We start from the raw sequence: 16,824 nt of genomic DNA, 5'->3' as shown, positions 1-16,824 counted from the left end.
TTGCTCTCCACAACCCAACTTTTGTGTAATGTGGATAACAACAACAACAACAACAACAATAATAATAACAATATTGATGATGATGATGATGATGTCAGAGCTAGAAAGGACCTTGCATCATCTCAGCCAGGGCATCCCAAACCCTGGCAAAATCACCTAAGACGCTTTTAAAACATAGATTCCTAGGCCCACCTTAGACCTAGAGTAGTAAACAACTGTTGCTTTTGTCTGTCAAGGCATGGCTTTCTTCAGAGAACTTTTCTTTCCTTTCTCTACCTGGTTCTCCTAGGGTTACAGAGTCCACAATGCATGACTTCCTAGAGGTAACTGGCCCCAAGATAGGCACATGATCCAAAGCGGGCCAATCAGAGTCATTCCCTGTGGTATCAGGCTCTGTGAGTGAAAGACTAAAGTGTCCCTTTCCCCCCGTTCGTTGCCTAACTGAAAAAAATGGAACCCATTCTCCACAAGGTAGTAGCCCTATTCCCTGCCAACTAGAATAAATTTATCTGCAATAAAGAAAAATGAAAATCAGAGAAAGTGCTGACAATATTTGCCAAGTTCCGAGGCAAATTCTATCTCTGAACTCCTCAGTCTCTCATGTCAATAAATTTCCTTGCTCTGTTTAAGGTAGTTTTGAGAGTTTCTATCATCTGTTACCCAAATTATAGAGAAGAATACACCTACTGAATCAGGAGCTCAAGAGATAGGAAAGAGAACCTGGAATTTTTAAAGACGCCCTGGGATTTCTGATGTATGGCTTGGTTTAGGGTATGCTGACAGACCAGCCCCCAGTTTATAAGGAAAAAAGCTGGTATCCACATAAGGGACTTGATAGTAATAATGAGACAGAATTTAGTGAGCACTTACTACAGACCAGACCCAATGTGAAATAAGTTATATGTATTACGTCATTTGAGCCTCAGCACATCACTTTGAGTTTACTATGTTTACCACATTTATTTGCTTGTTTACTATGTCTGTTTTACCTACAATTATATATCCACCACTTAACCACGTAGCACAGCGCCTGGAACATAGTATGAGCTTACTAAACACTTGTAATAGTGAATAAATTTTACAGATTAATACAATTACTAGCAGTAGTAGTGGTAGCAGCATCACTAACGTTTACTGTTTATTTTGTTAGATACCATTCTAAGTTCTTTTTAAACATTACCTTATTCAGTTGTCTGAAAAAGCCTTTAACGTAGGCTTCTGTCCTCTCCCACTAGGATAAGAAAACTGAGTCACAGAGATGTCAAATAATTTCCCCAAGTTCACACAGCTAGTAAGTAACACAAAGCTGAGATTCAAACCCAGGCCATCTGGCTCCAGAGTCTCGGTTCACAAACTTCATGCTATGCTGGTTCAATGAACTTACCCAAAATGACCAAATTACGGAATAGCAGATACAGAATTTGGGCCTAGGTTTGTCTGAGTCCAGAATCTGTATTCTTTAACCACTACTGTATACTTCCTTTCTGGGGTTAATTGTCTGACAGTTTACGGTAGGCCACATAAATGGTGCCCCTGGGGTTGTGCGATATATAATCTGCATAGCTCTTGTGGCAACCCTGATAACATGATTAGAAACCAAGTATCCTGACTGCTGGAGAGCAGCAGTTAGGTGTGATCAAAAACAACACTCACTGGGCCAAGTGCTGAAACCAAGGTACAGCAATTTGTCTGCAGTGTTAGTTTGGGAACTGCAGGAAGCAGAAGCCAAGGTGTAATTAGAAATGTGAGAGATTTATTAGGGGGAAACACCTATGAAGGATAAAGACAAAAAGGAACAAGAGTAGGTGTGGAAAGTCTAAGACCACAAGGAAGTTCTGTCAAGGGAGAGAGGGAAGGAAGGAAGTTTGGGTAGAAGAGGTTACAACCAATTGCAGCAAAGCTCTGAGGAAATCTGGGCCAGGTGGATGGGGAGCTGAAGGCAGTGCTTGCCCAGTAGAGGAGTCCTGCCTTGAGCACAAACGGTCAGACTCTGGCACATCTTGCTCAGTCATTGCCTGGGAGTAGCCCAGTGACAGCACAGCCCTGGCATAAATGCTGTGGCTGATCCCCAAAGAACAGTTGTTGGAGCTACTGGCCGTCCACACTCCTTGCAACTCGTTCTCCAGAAGAGAGATCTGGGTGGTGCCTTCCCAGGGCTGCCACACCTCTGTGCCTTGACTTAAACTCCTCCAAAGGAAACACCAAGGAGCCAGCCACAGGAGATAAGCAGTCAGTGTCCACAACCGCTCCTCCCACATAAATAACACAGCTGAGTACATTTGTATTCAAACCTTGTGTTGGTTTGGCCTTAACTAAAAATGTCAGCCCATTTAGTGAAAAATATGTTTTCCTGAAGAGGACTGGGTAGGGGATTCTCTTGTTTATTTTTCTACCGTGGACACATTTAAATTGCCACAAAGAAATTACTATGGAAACTGCTCCCAACCCTGCAAGATAAAGGGGTAAAAATGGAACAATTTTTTAACAAGCAAATGATTAGTCTTTCACCAGACTACTTTTTAACGAACTTTCCTTGTCTGGTTCTTCTGAATACATTAAGGGCTCTCTTGAATCAAAGGTAGACAGACAGGTTTTTTGGTGTTACATTCTGGATGATACTGGTAACTGGGGAAATGTCACAGGTGACAATTCTGGAATAAGTCTAGACTCTGTCAAACTTGGTGTTGGAACAGGTAAAGTAGATAACATTGTCCTCTTTGGGTAACTCTGGTGAAGCTGACTGTGAATTGCTCTGACTGTACAAACCAGCCTAGGGTGGGAAGGTGGTTATTTTTATGCCAGGCCCACTGCTGGTGTACCCTGGACCTGCTTGTTTGAAAGTTAACTTGTTGAGCCCTTATTTATGCAAAGCAGTTTCTCTTTCTTATCTTCCCTGGCCACATTCCATCCTTTGAACCTTGGGCTGGACAGTCCTTTCAACATGAAACAGAAATTTCTCATTTGAAAGCCCCAATTCTCTCCTCAACCCACTTCTTCAACTCACTTTATGCCTATCTGCCTAGAGCACTTCTAACCTGGCAAAGCTCTCAGATAGCTTTGTTGTGACTTTTGCTTCTTATAGTCTTTCAACTTGCTTGTCTTGGGCCTTAATCCCAAAGGCCTACTGAAACACTTTTCAAAGCTGCTTTTATTAAGACGCTGCAATATGAAGAGGTAATTTAACTTGAGGAATTAACTAGGGCTCAGAGGTTCTAGATTTTTTGGGGGGGGTATTTTTTTTGTATCGGGGAAGGGAGGTAATTAGGTTTATTTATTTATTTTAATGGATGTACTGGGGATTGAACCCCAGTGCTAAGCACATGCTCCACCACTGAGTTACACACTCCCCCACCAGATTCTTGATTTGGGACTTGTTACCTAGCTTCATGACAGGCAGCAATCAATTTCACACCTCCTTTCTGAAACAGTCTTCATCTGATTCAGATGATTCCTGGTTCCCTTCATCAGGAATTCTTTTCTTGCAGATTTTTTTTTTTGTCCAGCTTTTTATTATTCAAGTTTCAGCTTAAATATAATGTCATCAGACAGGCCCTAAATATTCCCTAATATTATTTTCCTCTAACATCATTCTCTGTAACATTAGCTTCTGTTTTCTTCAAGCATTTTCTACCTGCAATTATCTTAAAGGTTTCCTTGATTACTATGTTTCCTCCAAAGACCTTTAATATCAAAGAGGGCTAAGGCCTTGTCTGTCTCCTTCCTGTATTCCCCACTCCTGGCACATAGAAAAATTTGTAGAATGAAAAGCACTGTAAAATTTGAGCAGTTGGACCAAATGAACTTTAAGGTTGCTTGCAGATTTAACATGAACATTGTCAAAAATGAGTAAGTGAACAAGAAGTGACAACAACCATTGCAATAAAACACTGAACGCTGCGTGTGTATACACCTAGGTTTTAAGAATATACACCTGCCAAGTTCTTGGGTCTGTCATAGTGTCGGGAGTGTTGTCTTTCTAGTTTCCCACAGAGGGTGAACTGAGTTTCTGAGCTTTATTATAAAGTATCTAACAAGGATATCAGGTAGCTGTCTAAATATAAAAGCATGTATCATAAAATTAGAGTGGAATAGGTTTTTAGGACACAACTATTTCAATTTACAGGGATGGAAATTAAGGCCCAGAGAAGGAAGAACATTTGGACATTTGGAACCAAATACGGCCTTGCTTAAGGAAGTATATTTGGACATTTCTAACCAAATACAGCGTTCTTCTGTCAGTGAGGAATACATATGCCAGCCACACTTCCATGTAACCGTTATTAATAATAAAGCAATACTTTATATTTGAAACGCATGTTTGACCGTGACTAGTCCCATACCCGTCGTTCTGAACGGGAGCACGGAGGATTCGTTAAAGCACGGATGACAGGACCCCAGCCCCACAGTTTCTGGTTCTGTGGGTCAGGGGGCTGGGGAGGGTGTGGAGAACCGGGAGAGTCCCAAAGGAATCGTACCAACCTTACCTCACAACTCCCTCAGCTTAACTCGCCCTCTTGGCGCCCAGAGAGAACCACAAGTCCCAGCGTGCCCCGCGCGCAGCGGGCGGAAAGCCGGGCACTTCCGCTCCACGCAGCGCCTCTGCCCCCGCGTCTCGACGTGTCACTGGCGGCGCCGCGGCCGTGGCTAGAGGAGCTCCGACTCGGGGAGTTTCAGGCGGCGGTTGGCTGCGGCTGTGACCCCGGCCTGGATCTGCCCCGGCGCGGAAGTGCTCAGGGGTCCGTGGGGAGCAGGAGAGGGAGGTGGCGGCCCGGCCGCTCGGGGCACGATGTTGAACATGTGGAAGGTGCGGGAGCTGGTGGACAAAGCGTGAGTATCGGGGGCAGTTGTGGCCAAGGCCCACGCGGGGGAGGGGCGGGGGAAAGGGAGCCGGCCCTGCGCTCGGGGCGCCAGCGTCACGCCCCCCGGCTCGGCCAGCCCCATCATGGCGGCGGCCGGCTAGCTCCCCGGCCCCGGGCCGCGTCCCGACTCGTGAGGCTGGGAAGGGACCCTTCCTCTTTCAAAGTACCCTCTTAGCCTCCTTCTCTCCTGTCCAGGCCTTCCTCACCTTGCCCCTGCCCCCACCCCTTTAGGCACTGACCCTTCGGCCAGGGGAGGGGGCGGGGTTGTCTAGAGCTGGGTCACTGCCCTGGCCGGAGAACTGTCTTGGCCCCAGGCTTTGGGCTTTGCCTCCTGGGAAGCAGCGAAAGCTTGGGGGTGGGAGACGCAGTTCATTGGGTCTCTGTGCCCCTCAGGGTGTGGTGCGGAGACCTTCGACCTGGTCGGGATGTGTCCTTTACCTTTCAATTCGTAATGAGCCTGAAGTGTTGGAGTGGGTGTTAGGTGTAACAAGTGGCCACTGTGGTCAGACTGAAGTTATCAAGAGGAGACTCATCCTTTGCTTTTCGAACACCAGGGAAGGTAGATCACCGTATAACTTACTGTGGTTCTTTTCTTCTGTTTCCTTTTCCACTACACTTCATTTTTGGAAGGCCTTTTGTTCCATTTGCTTTGATTAACAAATCATATAATTAACAAGAAATTTCCCCTAAAGAAGAAAACAACCCAGTTTTATATCCTGTTGATCTAGTTTTAACTTCCTTGACAGGTAAAATGACTAATACATAGTTGATTTTCTTTAAGACTTAAGTGATAACTTTAGTGTGTTACTACACTAGCGAAACTTTAACACTTAAATTGAGTATATCAGATACAACAGTGGTTAAACAAGGTCTTCTAGGCCAGCAGGAAATAAATTTTAAGAAATTTAATCAATCCTGCCTTTTGGGTTTTAGTGATGATGCAGTATGTGTGGTGACACAAACAGTTCATTTGTGCCACTAACCCAACTAAAATCAGGAAGTGTAGGTGGCAAACTCTTGGTTTTCTTGACACCAGGAAAAATAATTCATTAAGAAGTACAAACTGCTAGGTATATTAATTAGATCCAAGGATGTAATGTACAGCACAGGGGACATAGCCAATATTTTATAATAACTTTAAATGGAGTATAATGTATACAAATATTGAATCACTATGTTGTACACCTGAAACTAATGTAATATTATAGATCAACTATACTTCAATTAAGTAATGATTCACAGTGGCTTAGAAAATGCATCAGATAGAATTTAGAGTTTGGCCATATTTTCTAATTTTCTATGCTACCAAAAGGCTGTAGAGCTAAGGAGCACAAGTTTCTTGAGTCTGCAGAACTGGATCAAGCTCTCTAACCTTGGCAAGTAACTCAACCTTGAAGTGCACCAGTTTTCTCAGATGCAGTATGAAAATAGTGCTAGATACTTACCTTAGAATGTTGTTGGGAGAGTTAAGGGCTAAGGGCTTACTTAGATAGCAGATAAAGCCCTTAATACAATATATTTAGATCAGTATTCTTTTGATAAATATAGTGAATATTCTGCATCAAGAATGAGATTAAACTTCATTAAGAGTTTGAAACTGTTTGAAAAGTGATTTTCCTTTATCAGCTATTCATATGACTATTAAACCCTCAGTCTTTTATTTTGGGTTTGTTTTGCTATTTACATACCCTTGCCTTTCAAAGATTAATAAAATCATGGTTCTTTTCCAGATCTAGGTTCATTGGTTGTTTTTTAATATATGGTATAAAGACTAGGATACCAGCTTAAATAGTCCAAAAGCCCCTACAAAAGTACCTTTTTGTTTTTAAGCCAGAGAACAGCAGAAGAAAACCTTTAAAAAACACCTTGTTATCTTAGGGAACTAAATTTGTGGTACTCAAAAATTAGAAGAGACTACATTTTTCAGGAGACAAATCAAGGCAGTGTTCCTGCTCTTATTCATTTTGTTTTGTCTTTATCAACTTTGTTACTAATCTTCAAGTGCTTCAGGTTAAATTTGCCATGTAACTAGTTATCAAGTCATCTAATGGAGGAGCTGTTTTGAAAAGTAACTTCTGTCTTCCTTTTCATTACCCAATTTAGAATGGAGACTTGAAGGAAGTTATTCAAGAACTTGTAAGAATGTTGCCACCAAGGACTTTTAAAGCTTTCGTGGGTGTTTGACACATGATATTAAGATTAGAACATGAGGTTATTTTACTGATAATACTCAGGCTTTACTTTTCATCTTTCACTGGTAGGAGAGAAATTCTTCCTCCCAAATGTAAGCATTTAACAGAACCAGTGCCAGTGGTATTATGTTCAACTGTACTATTCACCTTAAATTGCCATAATGGAGGTGAAGCAGATCCTTTTTGGATTATCAAGGGGATGGGTGATGAGGAAACAATGAAGAGATTAAGGACAACTCTGAGAGCTTGGTTTAAAAGAAATGAGTGTTTATAAGGTAGAAAGAGCACTGGTGAGGGGTTTGGGTGAGTTAGGTTCCGATTCTGACACTGCCTTTAAATTAACCTTATGTATAATTTGAGACAGAATCACATGACTCTCCAGATCTTGGATTCCTTATCTTTAAAATGATAGGAATGGACTATAGTAAGACTTTTTACAACTTTGCTGGCATTTTAGAGACATGAATTTTCATCAGGGGAAAAAAATGGAACAGGTATTTCATAATAGCAGGTGAATTTTATAAAATCATCCTCTAGAGACACTTTCAGCTGAAAAAGGAATTTTTTTGAGTGGCAATCAATAAATGTTATATTTAAATGCTTTGTGCAGTAAATAAGTGCAACCCATGACTCAGGAAAACTAGGACTTTTATTTAGCATGTATCCTTACCCAATGAGGTTTACTTCAGAAAGAAAAATGTGTTCTTGCAAAGTGTGTTCTCTGGAGCTACTGTTAGATTCAGTTTGGTGGCATTTCTTAAGTATAATGGTAGATTTCAAATATTGGCTTTTGAGATTTTGAAGACTTTTATGGAAGATTGGGGAGATATTTTCTACAGTTGTTGCACCTCCTGGTGGTATTAAATGGCCCTGTTTTGCAGAACATTGTGGAACTGAGGAAAAGAAGATAAAGCCATAGGCCAGCCAGAGGTTGGAGTGCCAATTTCCTCCCACTGGTCTCAAGTTGCATAAAAGGCAGCAATGGCAGGAAAGAATAAATGATACCACTCCCACCAGCTGGGACTAGCTTGAGCATTGTCATCCTGTGACCTGCCTCCCTTTATTTAAGGCTATAATAAAATTGGATACTTTTATGTTTTGTTATCCCGTATGTGGTATAAATTGAAAGTTGCTGCAGTTTTCTTATATTTTTTTCTCCAAATTTTTGGAATGTCGTGAAGGTAACATGGTAGTGGTAGATCAAACTGCTGCTTACTGTTCAAGCCTAACCAATCCTTCTCTTTCATGAAGGGAGTAACATTAATGGTAAATCTGTTTCATCAGTGGCCCTTAATTCTTTTTATGATAGTGATTCAAGCAGCGCTGGCCAAGGTCCTAAGGCAGCTGCTATAGATACTCCATTTTAAGACATTCTTCTTAAGCATAATGTGCATCCTCCCCCCAAGTTGATTTTTTTGGTGTTATTTGCATGTTTTTAGTTCCTAACTGTTCACATAATATAACTGTGGAAACTACTGTTCTAGTCTAGCTAACCCCAGAGGGAAAACCTTGTGTTATTTATAGAAAATATTTCATTCGGTTATTTCAACAGATAATACATTTATTATTTATTGAAATAGTGCTATATTTTCTGAACTTGGAAAAATGCAATATCTGCCTGCAAGAAACTTGCCGTTACAGAATGCTACAACTTGAACTTATCATTGGTTTTCCTTCTCTTTGAATCCTCAGGTATTTCCCTCCTTATTTCTCCTATCTTACCAGTAAATCTCTGTTCAGTTTGCTTCTTAGAACTTGAAAACAAAGATAATTGACAGCTTTCTAGTCTCCCCATATCAGCTTTTCTTTGAACCAATTATAGATAATTATTGCTCAAACAATAAATTCATTATCTTTTATCTCTTCTGGTAATGGTTCACTGGTAGATATTAAGAATTTTGTTCCAAAGAAAGGTGAGTTTATCTTTGCCAGCATTTAAGAGTGATTATCTGTAGTTTAGTCTATTCAGCACTACTGTCAAGGTGCTTTTAAAAAGCATTTAGCCACCTCTTATGTTTTCCTGTGCCCTTTAGTGCTAGTTTACAAGTAGTTTTTCATCCGTTTACTGATACATCTGCTAAAAATATTTGGTCTTTTTTATTTCAAGTACCGCTCGCTAGTACTCCCAGGTTTTACAGTATGACTCCACAGTTTTCTGTGCTCTTATATTATTTCTTATTTCCAATGTTTGTTTAATGTTTCTTCTAAGGAAGAGTATAGGCAACTTATAATGAAGAAGTTTTATTGTTTTGTCTTTCATCGTTAGATCTGTCTAGCTGGAATTTGTTTTTTGGCTTTTATTACGGAAAATTTCAAGTATATCAAAAAAAATGGAGGGACTGTTATAATGAACTTCTGTTTACTTATGATCTGGCTTCAACAGTTTGGCCAATCTTGCTTCATCTGTGACTCTACCTGCAACCCCCTACTCCATATTATTTGGAAGCAAATTCCAGACACTGTATAATTTCAGTATATTAATCTCCGAAAGTTAAAAGAGTCATCTTTATTTTAACCATAACCACAATACCGTTATCACACCTTTTAAAAAAGGCGATAACTTAATATCAAATGTCTAGTCAGTATTCATTTCTCAGTTACCTCATAATTCCTTTTTGATGTTTCTGATTGGTGGATATATCTCTTTATTCTCTTAAACTATAGGTTCAACCTCTATCTTTTTTTTCCTCTTGCAATTTATTTGTTGAAGAAACTGAGTTCTTTGCATTTCTCTCAGTCTAGAGTTTGGTAATTGAATCTGCATGGGGTTTTTAAAATTTTTCTCTAACCTCTGTTTCTTCCAATTTGGTTACTGTATCTAGTAACTTGATAAATTCATGTTTCAGTTTTGGGGACAGCAGGACTACTTCATAGATTCAAAGTACATTTTTTAGTACCTGTAATTTCTTATGTATAAAGATTTAATTCTTTTCAGTCTCAGCTGACATTACTTAACATTCTAGGACAATATATTTAACTGTTTATTTTTTTTTTAAGGTCTCACTTCATATGAGCTTCCATTGTTTAGTCTATGAGCGTTTATCCATTTATACTTTTCTATATTAAGTTGCTAGCTATATACACCCTTCTATACATAGGCACCTCCATGTGGTATTTAAGGGACCTGGGAAGAAGTTTGTGGCTCAGAGATCAGAACGGGACTGAAATCCTAGATCCCCCTCTAAGAAATGGTAATCTTGGGCATGTGAACAGTATCTCTAAACTTTGTCATCTATAAAATGGAGATATTTATTTTACAGGGTTCTTGTGAGGATTAAATTCATAGCATTTGACATAAAATAAACTCTTGAAACACTTATTATTGTGAAATGCACAAAATAATTTATAGCATCTAGAAAAAAGTCAAAAGAATATAGTGTTTGAAAGAATAAAGAAAATGTCAGACTAGATTACTTACAAGTATGTAAGAACTGTGTCTTAATCTATGAATCATTATTTTCAGTGGGTACTTACTCTCCTAAAACTGTTCACGTGAATAGACATCTTATCCTGTGTATAGGAAAATAATAAAAATATCTTTTATGTGTACTTTGAATTTACCAGAGCATAAATGCTTTTACTTTAATGTTGTCAAGCATATTACAGAAATACATCTTTCGAAAGACATATTAAGGAATAGTCTTTGGAAAGACATTGCATTTTCTATCTGCTAATTTTTATTCAGTTTGTTTTGTATTTTCTAAGGGTTTTAAAGATACTGCTAATGTAAAATATTTCTTCTAAAGTGTAAAAAGATTTATTTTATGGAGGCAAGTTGAAGTTGACAATTTATCCTTAAAGAGATTGAACAAAATCAAGAAAAGAACCTTCTAAAATATGCTGTCCACTTCCGTCATGTCTGACAATAGCTGAACAGTATGTACAAGGTAAGCACATTGCAGAAAGGGCCTTCAAGGTTTTCAGCACAGTCTCCCAAATTATATAATAGAAAAAAAGACATGCAGTGAAAATTCAGTTTCTTGTTTTTCTTGCCATTTGCTTTCATGCATTTTAGTAAATCATTAAAGAAAAATATGTATTCATTGATCACTTGTAAATTTTTTTAAATGGCTTAAGATTGTATGATTAAAACTTTTTATTTGCAGTTAAACCACCATGGTTAAATAATACCCTTAGTTTGATATGTTTGGCTTATAGTTATAAGTTTGATACTGAATGGGCTTCTGAAGTGTGGCTCATTTGTCATGAAGCCAAATAAAAATTTTAACCCTGTAGTCTGTTCTGCACACAGCAACAAGAGTGATTCTTTAAAACTATTAAGTCTCATCTTCTTAGAACTCTGCAGCCGCTTCTCATTTTGCTTCTGCCCAGCCTCTAGTTGATCTGGCTCTACTGCTCCCTCTGACCTCATCTACCACCACTCCCTTTTTCTTTCAATGTTTCTGTATAAAATGCCTGTGTTCAACACGTCAGTCTTTCCCCTCTGCTTCCTTTATTTGCATGTACCCATCTAGTGCCTCTGGGATGTAAGCTCCTTGAGGGTAGGGACTTTGTGATGTTTACTGTATTACTAACTCCTCAAACAGTGTATGACATAGAATAGGTGTTCAGGATATATTTTTGAAATTTGGTAAGTTGATTTATATTACCGAGGAAATCATCTAAGCCCAGATATTTCTAATAAAAGCTAATGGTTATTCAGCATTTGCCATGTGCCAAGAACAGTAGTGACAAAATTATTCTTCTTAATTTATGGATGAGGAAACTGGCCACAGAGACGTCCAGAAACTTGCCTGAAGTAACATCTAGAAAGTAGAGTCTGGATTAGTCTGCTTTCAGAACATATATTTAACAGTTTTTGCTAACTTTTACAAGACATTATTCACTGTAAGAAAGGTGAATTACTATTGTATGCCTTACACAAGTTAAAAATTACTTGGAAAAATTTGTGATACTTAAGTTTCTGAACCAAATTTAGTGTTTATTCCTTTTTCCCTTTTATGTACCTCTCATAAAAGAAAAGTGTTCTAGCCGCTTGCAGTCCCTTGAATAATGCTTGTAAGAGAGATGCTCCTCAGTGAAAGAGACACAAACAGTTGTTCCGTAGGTGAAAAAAGAAATCTTATGCTAGTGTTCTGAACATGCTTGCTGTAATTAATCCTAAAAAAGATGTGGTGACAGTCAGGGGCTATATTATGTACTTCAGAATTAGTCCTCTGTAACCAGCTTCCACAGCTATAATAAGTTTTACACAATTGTTTGATCTTTATACTGTGGTCAGTTAGCTTTGCCTATAGCGCTATGTCACATTAACCTGTGATTTAGTCACAAGTTTTCCCAATTTTTCTTATGTTCAAATTGGATAATTTAAGAACAGTTTTCCTTTGTCTGTTATGTACCTATCCAAGTAGTAGGATTTTGGCATAGGTTGTAAATGTCTAAATGTTGTACAGTAACTGAAATTACATTACTGATATCCTTACTAACCTTGGCCATATCTTATAAGGGTCCTTCAGTGAGTGCTTATTAAATATCTGCCAAAAGCACTGTAGCATAGTTTAAGCTGAGAGACCGATCTTATGGTTCCAGTGGCAGCTTATGATTCTGTAAAGTGGATGCATATGAAAAGCACATGTATAGATGCTTGGTGTTTTTGTTATTGTTGTTCTTTTGTATTTGTTTGGTTGGTTTTTTGAGAACTTAAGAGGAAAAATTATATAGGTTTCAGAATTTTTGTGGATGAGGTTCTGGAAACAGTTTCCTTTTTGTCAGAAAAATTGAGTCTAGTTTTTGGGATTTGGAAATGCATTTGAGTAAATCTAAGTTTACTCAGTCGGTGGAAAATAGGGGAAATTATTGGTGACTTAACTTTTAAATTTTATAAATATATCAAGTATTTGAGTGCTTTGAGGTAGTTCTACAAACTTATCACTGAGGTGCAAGATTTCTCATTTAATCATTCTATTGATAGGATGTTTTTACTTACATACTTTCAGTTAGTGTTTGATATTTGGCAGTGCATCTGAACTTAATGAAATGGAAGTGAAAATATTTACAAGTGAGGTAATCAACCTGTGCAGTATCAAGCATTGTGTCTACAAAGATGTAATTTTCACATATTGCCCCAGTGCAGGCTGTCTCTTCATTTTATCATTCTCTTTAGAAGATTTTATGCTTTTTAAAAAGTTTACCTAATTTTAGTACTGCTAGATTGTTCTCATAGAGTCAAATAATACATTTAACAAAATTACCTTAACAGGGTATTTTCAGTAGGGTGCCACATATTTAAAAAGATCATTTGTCATGAGTATGCCCAAGCTGAGCAAATTTCCTTGGGTTTCCGTTTTATTTTTAAGTGAGGGGTGTGAGGAATACTTGAACGGGAGACATCATAAGTCAGGAGACTTTGTCCATTTCTGTAAGTTTGTAAAACTATATGGATAAGGTATACCTCCCATGACTGTTAAGAGAATTAAATGAGTTAATATATTGTGAAAATGTCTACCCTTGTGTTCTCAAGAAATTCTTGCTCTTTGCTTTTGTTTTGTTTTAATTTTGTCATTGTGAGAGAGCTTTAAAAAGCTGTGACCCAAAATTAAATGATATAGGTGAACAAAGACTCATTCCTTAGATTAGTTCTAATTAGTAGGAATTTAAAAGTTGGCAAAACTTTTACTATTAAAATTATTTTAGTGGCTACTGTTTTATTATACCTGTAAAAACTAGAATTGGGATCTATAATGCAAGTAATTCTTAGTCTATACATTTTTTAACACCTTGGATATTTGATTTGCTTGTGAAACCAGTCTAAAATATGATATTTCTTGATTAGAAATATGTCATGCTGTCCTTTTTATTTGTTTGTTTGTTTAAAAAAATAGTTTATTTACTAAGTAACCTATGCAAGTGGCCCCAGGCAACTGTCAGCAATAGGAAAGGATGTTTCACACTTAAAACGTATCCACAAAAACAATGCAAGTCTGCTCTAAGGACAAAGTAGCACCGTCTGGTTGTTGAATAGGAGTAGTAGCCCCGTATTTTTTAAAAAATACGGACCTTGGGAGCTGAGGCTTTCAAAATTTATTAGAAACTGGATTTGAGGAACTTGTACTTGAATTGATAATGTGTATCACAAGTTGTACAGCTGAATTTGTAATGACTGTTATTTTCAAATAAATATTTTATGCTAAATATTTGACTAAAAGTTTTTCTAGTAAGTGGGAATAGCTGTCCTAGTTTATGATTTAGAGTTATAAATATTCTATTACTGTTATATCTAAATATAACATTTTGCTAGCTTTTAACTTTTGTCATATATGGTAATAGATTACATAAAATACTGTGTTACATGAAAACTTTGTAACCAGAACAATCCTGTGAGCATCACTGAGGTGTGATGGGCCTATTTATTAGTTGTGTGAAATGTCTAACCTTTAGATTTTTTACTCATGTAAGTACTTAAGATTGCTTGACATGTTAACATGGTTTGGGGGAAGAGGGTGTGGTGGTTGGTGTACCAAGAGAATAAGATTTGTATAACTCAATTACTAATTGTTCCTTTTACTATAACTTAAGTATAAAATAAAATGGTATTATAAAGATCAGGTGACCCTAAATTTCATAATGTGTGCTAACTCTGATAAACTTCCTTTACGTTAAAATGTATATGTTCTGTTTCTAAAAGCATATTGTATAATTTTCACTTTCTCAATGAAGGAATGGTAGCACTTGAGAAAGCTAGTTATTGCCTAATATGACACTAAAATAAATGTTCTTTAAATTATAGAATCCAGCAAATGACATTTTGAAATGAAAAAGAAATAAACCAGCCAGTCCTTTCATGAAGTTTGACTATGTTCCAACTTATGTGTGTTACTTAGAGGGGCAGTTCTAGGCAAAAAAAATTTTTTTATTGAGGTAAGATTCACATAGCATAAAATTAACCATTTTAATCCAGTAGAATCCAGTGGCATTTAGCACATTCACAGGGTTGTGCAGTAAGACAGATTTTTAAAGAACTTTTTATTTTGAAATTAAAAGTTTCAAGGCTAGTAAAGAGAACACCTGTATACCCTTTATCCAGATTCACCAATTTTTAAGATTTTGCCCTATTTGCTTGTCATTTTCCTACTCCTTTACTGTCTTGTCTGTAGGTGCGCACACGCCCACACACACACACACTCTTCTGATCCATCTGAAAGTAGGTTACATGCCTCAGGACTTAAGTGTACATTTTCTAAGAACAAGGATTATTCTCCTATATGGCTATGATATAATAACCCGATTCAGAAGATTGAACATTGAAACAATAATTTTATCTTTCTGAAGTCGATACTCCAATTTTGTCAGTTACTCCACTCTAGTACAAAATTCAGCCCAGGATCATGTGAAATAATTGTCATGGCTCTTTCCTTTAATGAAGAGTTCCTTAACCTTTCTTTCCTAACAAAAATGACGGCGCTTTTGAAGATTACAGGCCAGTTATTTTATATGATATTCCACAATTTAAGTTTAGCTGATAGTTCCTCAGTTTACGTATTCTGAGCTGGAAAATTATATTAAGTGATGTGTCCTTTTCAGGAGGAAAACATTTTTTGTATGTTCCTCATTAGTGATGTTAATTTTGACCACTCAGTCAAGGTGTTGTCTCATTGCAACTAATAACTAGTCTGTAGGGAGAGACTCTGAGACCCCTTCCCCTCCTCATCACACTCCTCCCTAGACTTAGCATCTGCTGATTCTAACTTGAGCCAGTCTTTACTATAATGGTTACAAATGGTGTGCTCATCCCTCCCCTTCTCTCCATAGTTATCAGTTTACTTTAAGCATGAGCTCTCATTTTTTTCTTTCCTCCATTCCTCCTTCATGGTTTTTCATTTTATTCAGTGAGCTGTAATCAATTATAGTCCTTACTTATTTCAGTACTTAAATTGTCACCAATTTAGCCAGCAAGAGCCCTGTAAAGCTGGCCTGTGTCCTTTTGACATGCCTGCCTGCCTGTCTGTCTATATCTATTTAGAACACTTTCTCACTTTCTGGCACAAGAGGTTTCATTGATTATCCTATATTTTCACTACTTCATCCCTGGAGTCAGCCATTTCTGTAAGGACTCCTGGTTTTGCTTCCTTTTAGCAGTGAGGCAGATTTTAAAAAGAGGTTACATGGTGGATTACATAGAGAGATTTTTGTCATAATTAAGATGTTACTAGAACTTATGTGTAGGAGCACCTCCAGTACTGAGAATTGGTACATGGGACAAAGACTTTTGAAAGTGTGCTGGTGCTGGTATTTTTCTTTTGGATAATTAATGTTTTGTTTTTGTATTTTTAAACAGTAACAGAAAAAGATTTATGAAGGATGCTACATTGGTGTTCTCTCCTGTTTTTCCCACCTCCAGCAGTTTTTCCCATCTCCATAAATCAGTGAAGTATGAAAAGACAAAAATTAAAGCATATGTATACAAGTGTATATATTGTGCATAAGCTGATTATGTCAATAAAATGCTCTCATAGAATGTACTTTTTCTAAGATATTTCATGGTACAACCATCTACCTGTAACTCACATACTAATGCCTTATAACTCCTGTTTGGCTCTTAAATTGTTTACAGTTTAAACTGGGATCTGATTGCTGAGTAATTTAAGCCTCAGTAATGGCAGCACTATTCTAATTAGAATGCTGGATGTTGACACTTTATTTAGCAAACAAATATAAAATACCTACGTTTGTGACGTTTGTAGAGATAAGTATTGAGGATTAATTTTCTGTAGATAATCGTGGGATGTATATCTTAAGTGTATGCTTGGGCCTAT

At 37.6% G+C, this 16,824-nt stretch overlaps 2 protein-coding genes across 2 annotated transcripts in view; one reads left to right on the top strand and one right to left on the bottom strand.

Annotated features, from left to right (window-relative positions):
• LSM11 (LSM11, U7 small nuclear RNA associated) overlaps positions 1-16,824 on the bottom strand; it is a 770,662-nt gene that overhangs the window by 673,079 nt on the left and 80,759 nt on the right.
• The window catches only part of CLINT1 (clathrin interactor 1), a 54,178-nt gene continuing 41,952 nt past the window's right edge, over positions 4,599-16,824 (top strand). For both annotated transcript variants that reach the window (XM_074360998.1, XM_074360997.1), the window contains exon 1: positions 4,599-4,827. In XM_074360998.1, the coding sequence (XP_074217099.1) occupies positions 4,787-4,827 (41 nt within the window). In that variant the 5' untranslated portion in view covers positions 4,599-4,786. The remainder of the gene's footprint in view (positions 4,828-16,824) is intronic.

The sequence above is a fragment of the Camelus bactrianus genome, chromosome 3 (assembly GCF_048773025.1).
Source record: "Camelus bactrianus isolate YW-2024 breed Bactrian camel chromosome 3, ASM4877302v1, whole genome shotgun sequence".
In the NCBI taxonomy this organism is placed as follows: domain Eukaryota; kingdom Metazoa; phylum Chordata; class Mammalia; order Artiodactyla; family Camelidae; genus Camelus; species Camelus bactrianus.
The sequence above is the reverse complement of the archived record's forward strand: the minus strand, read 5'-3'. Positions and strand labels throughout refer to the sequence as shown.